A 3090-nucleotide genomic window follows, 5' to 3' on the forward strand; every position below is an offset into this window, starting at 1 on the left:
ATTTTTTTAAATATTCAGACTTACCCTAATTTATTATAACTCTTCCAGACATTGACCCAAGAGGCAAAGCAATTTGGAGGGAAGCTCATCTGACCGTCCAAATCTCATCAGACGGTTGATGATAAAGCATTTTATTTCACTTAATAAATTAACTTCAACTGAAAAAAATTGGTAAAAAAAAACCCAAATGGCAACACTAAACAAAACAAATTATAAGGGTGAAATTGTGAGAGAAGAAAACATGGAGAGTTTTTGGTGAAGATGACACAAAAGTTCTGATTTTTGGTTTCTTTCATCTGGCAAGCTCATGAGTTAAAACAGACCCAGGAATCTGAAGCTATTCATCTGTGATTCTCTCTGGTTTACTCGGGAAAATTTTGGTTTTTTATTGGCGAGAAAAGAGGGAGCTTTTATGTCTCAAACTTGTGTTTTGTGTAGTGAAGTTTCCTCCTTGTAATGAGCCTTGTCTCTTTCTCTTTCTCTTTCTATTTGCAGTTAACTGTTTTCTTTGTTTGGTTTCTGAGAAAATTAAGAGGACTGTACTGATGGCTGTGTTTGTTTGATAACTGATTCAAAATCTTGATTCGGCAGTTTTATTTGGATTCTTAGTTTACACCTGTTTTTTTTTTTTTAAATTCCTCCACGACCAAACAGAGAATTTCCCGTGTTTTGTTTTCTTTGATTTTAGTTTCATTGATAGTTTGTTGTTGATGCATATTTAAATGCAGGCTAATCTGGGGTAAGTTTCTGAAGAGTTCAATTCTTTTTAGCCACAGATCTTGAGGTCAGCGGTAAGTTTTTTGCTATCCAATGCCGAAGTTTTCATCAAATCTTCTGCTTTCTTTTTCGCTTTCTTTTTAGTTTCATCACTGGGAAAAAACGAGGAAGAAGAAAAAAAAACTAAAAGACCTACTTACCATTTGCTTTTCTTTTGGTTTCCACTGTGTTCTAATAAGTAATGTTTATAGCTATATGAGTAGCAAATTTTGCTATTCTCTTGTGGTTTCCCTAACTTCATTTTTTTTTTTTTTAAATTTTTCTTTATTGTGTTTCTCTGATATATTTTCGTTGGTTACAGAAAGTTTTATTTATAGAGAAATATATAAGATGGAGAAAGAAGGGAAGAATCAAGGAGGAAATAGAGCAGAGGTAGATTTTCTATTGCAGTGGGGAGACAGGAAAAGGGTTAGATGCATGAAAGTGAAGAAAGACCAAAACTTTGGTAAGAAGTCAGTGGACAGTTTGGCTAAGAAGAAAATCGGCTCTCGTGTTTCCTTTTTTGAGAAGAAATCTCCCTCTTCACAGGCCAATCGTCCAAATAGGTAAGTTATTACAAACCCAGATTCAAATTTATTTCTTTTCTTAGTGGAGAAAGTATGAAGAGTTTGGATATATTTCCTTGCAAGTTGAACAGTTCTCTTCCCTACTTTTTATGTGTTTTATAGAGAAAATTTCACTTGTTTTGCTGCATAAGATATGATGCTCATTTGCTTGTCAAATCGTTGATCGTTAGGTGGTTAATATGATGGAATGTATACCAGTAAAGTGCTTATTCTTTTTCTTTTCTTCTTTCTGGGTTTGTTTGGTGGCAGGAATTCAGATTTACCAATGAACAATAGAAAACCATCTGTGGCTTCTCCTGAGAAGGAAGAGAGGTACTACACAACCAGGGGTTCTTCTGGTTTGGATGATAATGAAAAGGTTTTGCTGGATAGTCTAAAGGAAAATAAAGCCTTCGTTTGGCCAAAGCTCTTTACCACATTATCTAGCAAAGAAAAGGAAGAGGATTTTATGGCTATGAAAGGGTGTAAGCTCCCTCAAAGACCTAAAAAAAGAGCCAAGTTGATCCAAAGAAGCTTACTTGTAAGTTTATTGCAATTTGAGTGACAGAGAAGAAAGTTTATGCAATTTGTGGAATGGGTTTGGTGTTTGATAGTGTTGTTTCCCCTTTTGTGTTGTGGGTGCAGTTGGTGAGTCCAGGGGCATGGTTATCTGACCTCTGTCAAGAGAGATATGAAGTAAGGGAGAAGAAAACTTCAAAGAAGGTATTTCGTTACCATCTTTCTCTTTCTTTCTTTATACTTCACTCTTATCTGTTTGATTCCTTGTTGCACTGCCTTTTATTGGTTCTCTCCAAATTTCTGCTTAAGAAATTCTGGTGAATAACAAAATGGAGCACTATAAGTTCTTTAAAAAATTACTTTATGGGATTTCAGAACCATTGAAAAGTATCCTCCATTAACCTTCAAATCAAAATATGGTTTCATGGAGGCGTGGTCTCTTTTTTTTTTTTTTCTTGGCAAAGTAACATTCTGATTCTCAATGATGATACATATTTTATGTGTGTGGTTTATGCAGAGGCCTAGAGGATTGAAAGCTATGGGGAGCATGGAAAGTGATACAGACTGAAAGAACAGGAAATTTTGCTAGCTAGAAAAGACAGCAAGAGACATAGAATCTTTTTCTATTTTGAGGGAATATGGAGCTGTATCTTGTTTGTCTTTGTAGAAAATGGCAATGACACTTGAAAATCTGGGAAATAAAAATCTCTTGTAACAATTTCTGTTTGGGCTAATTATGTTTGTTCCAAGTAAAATAGTTCTATATACTCGAGGCTGTAGCTGCTTTCTATTTATGTTTTTGTTTCACAGGTTCAATGAAAATATGTCAGCCCTGTTGATTAGCGTCTGTAACCACAGATGCTTTACCTCTAGAAAGAGTTTTCTCAATCAAACTTTAGATTTGGTGTTATGATAAGAATACAACCTGATTCCAGTGTTGTAGGGATAAGAATGTCACTTTCCTTTTTTTAACTTTTTTCTTTTTCTATTTTTTGTTTCTCTATTTTGGAATTTTGAGTTATGGCGATCTGACAGATTTGACTTAGTTGTTCAACATTCTGCATTTACTTACCCCACAAAGGTTATCTGTATCGATCCATCCAAAACGTTTATCAACATATAGAATATCGATTTCCAGTATGATTAGCTTTAGTATCTGGTTCTTGTTTAACACTGAGTTGTTAAACCAGAAACTGATAAATGCAAAATGATCAAAGCCATAGATGGATGACAAAGGTTGACAATAAGA

At 34.5% G+C, this 3090-nt stretch overlaps 1 protein-coding gene across 1 annotated transcript; it reads left to right on the top strand.

Annotated features, from left to right (window-relative positions):
• The first annotated feature begins 186 nt into the window (after positions 1-186).
• LOC110809565 (uncharacterized) lies at positions 187-2559 on the top strand. The gene is made up of 6 exons (XM_022035435.2): positions 187-453; positions 729-791; positions 1079-1322; positions 1593-1863; positions 1968-2045; positions 2359-2559. Exons 3-6 carry the CDS (start codon positions 1108-1110, stop codon positions 2407-2409), a joined length of 615 nt encoding a protein of 204 aa, XP_021891127.1. The 5' UTR covers positions 187-453; positions 729-791; positions 1079-1107; the 3' UTR covers positions 2410-2559.
• The last annotated feature ends 531 nt before the right edge of the window (positions 2560-3090 follow it).

This window comes from Carica papaya, chromosome 6 (assembly GCF_054855325.1).
Source record: "Carica papaya isolate Zhongbai chromosome 6, ASM5485532v1, whole genome shotgun sequence".
Classification (NCBI taxonomy): domain Eukaryota; kingdom Viridiplantae; phylum Streptophyta; class Magnoliopsida; order Brassicales; family Caricaceae; genus Carica; species Carica papaya.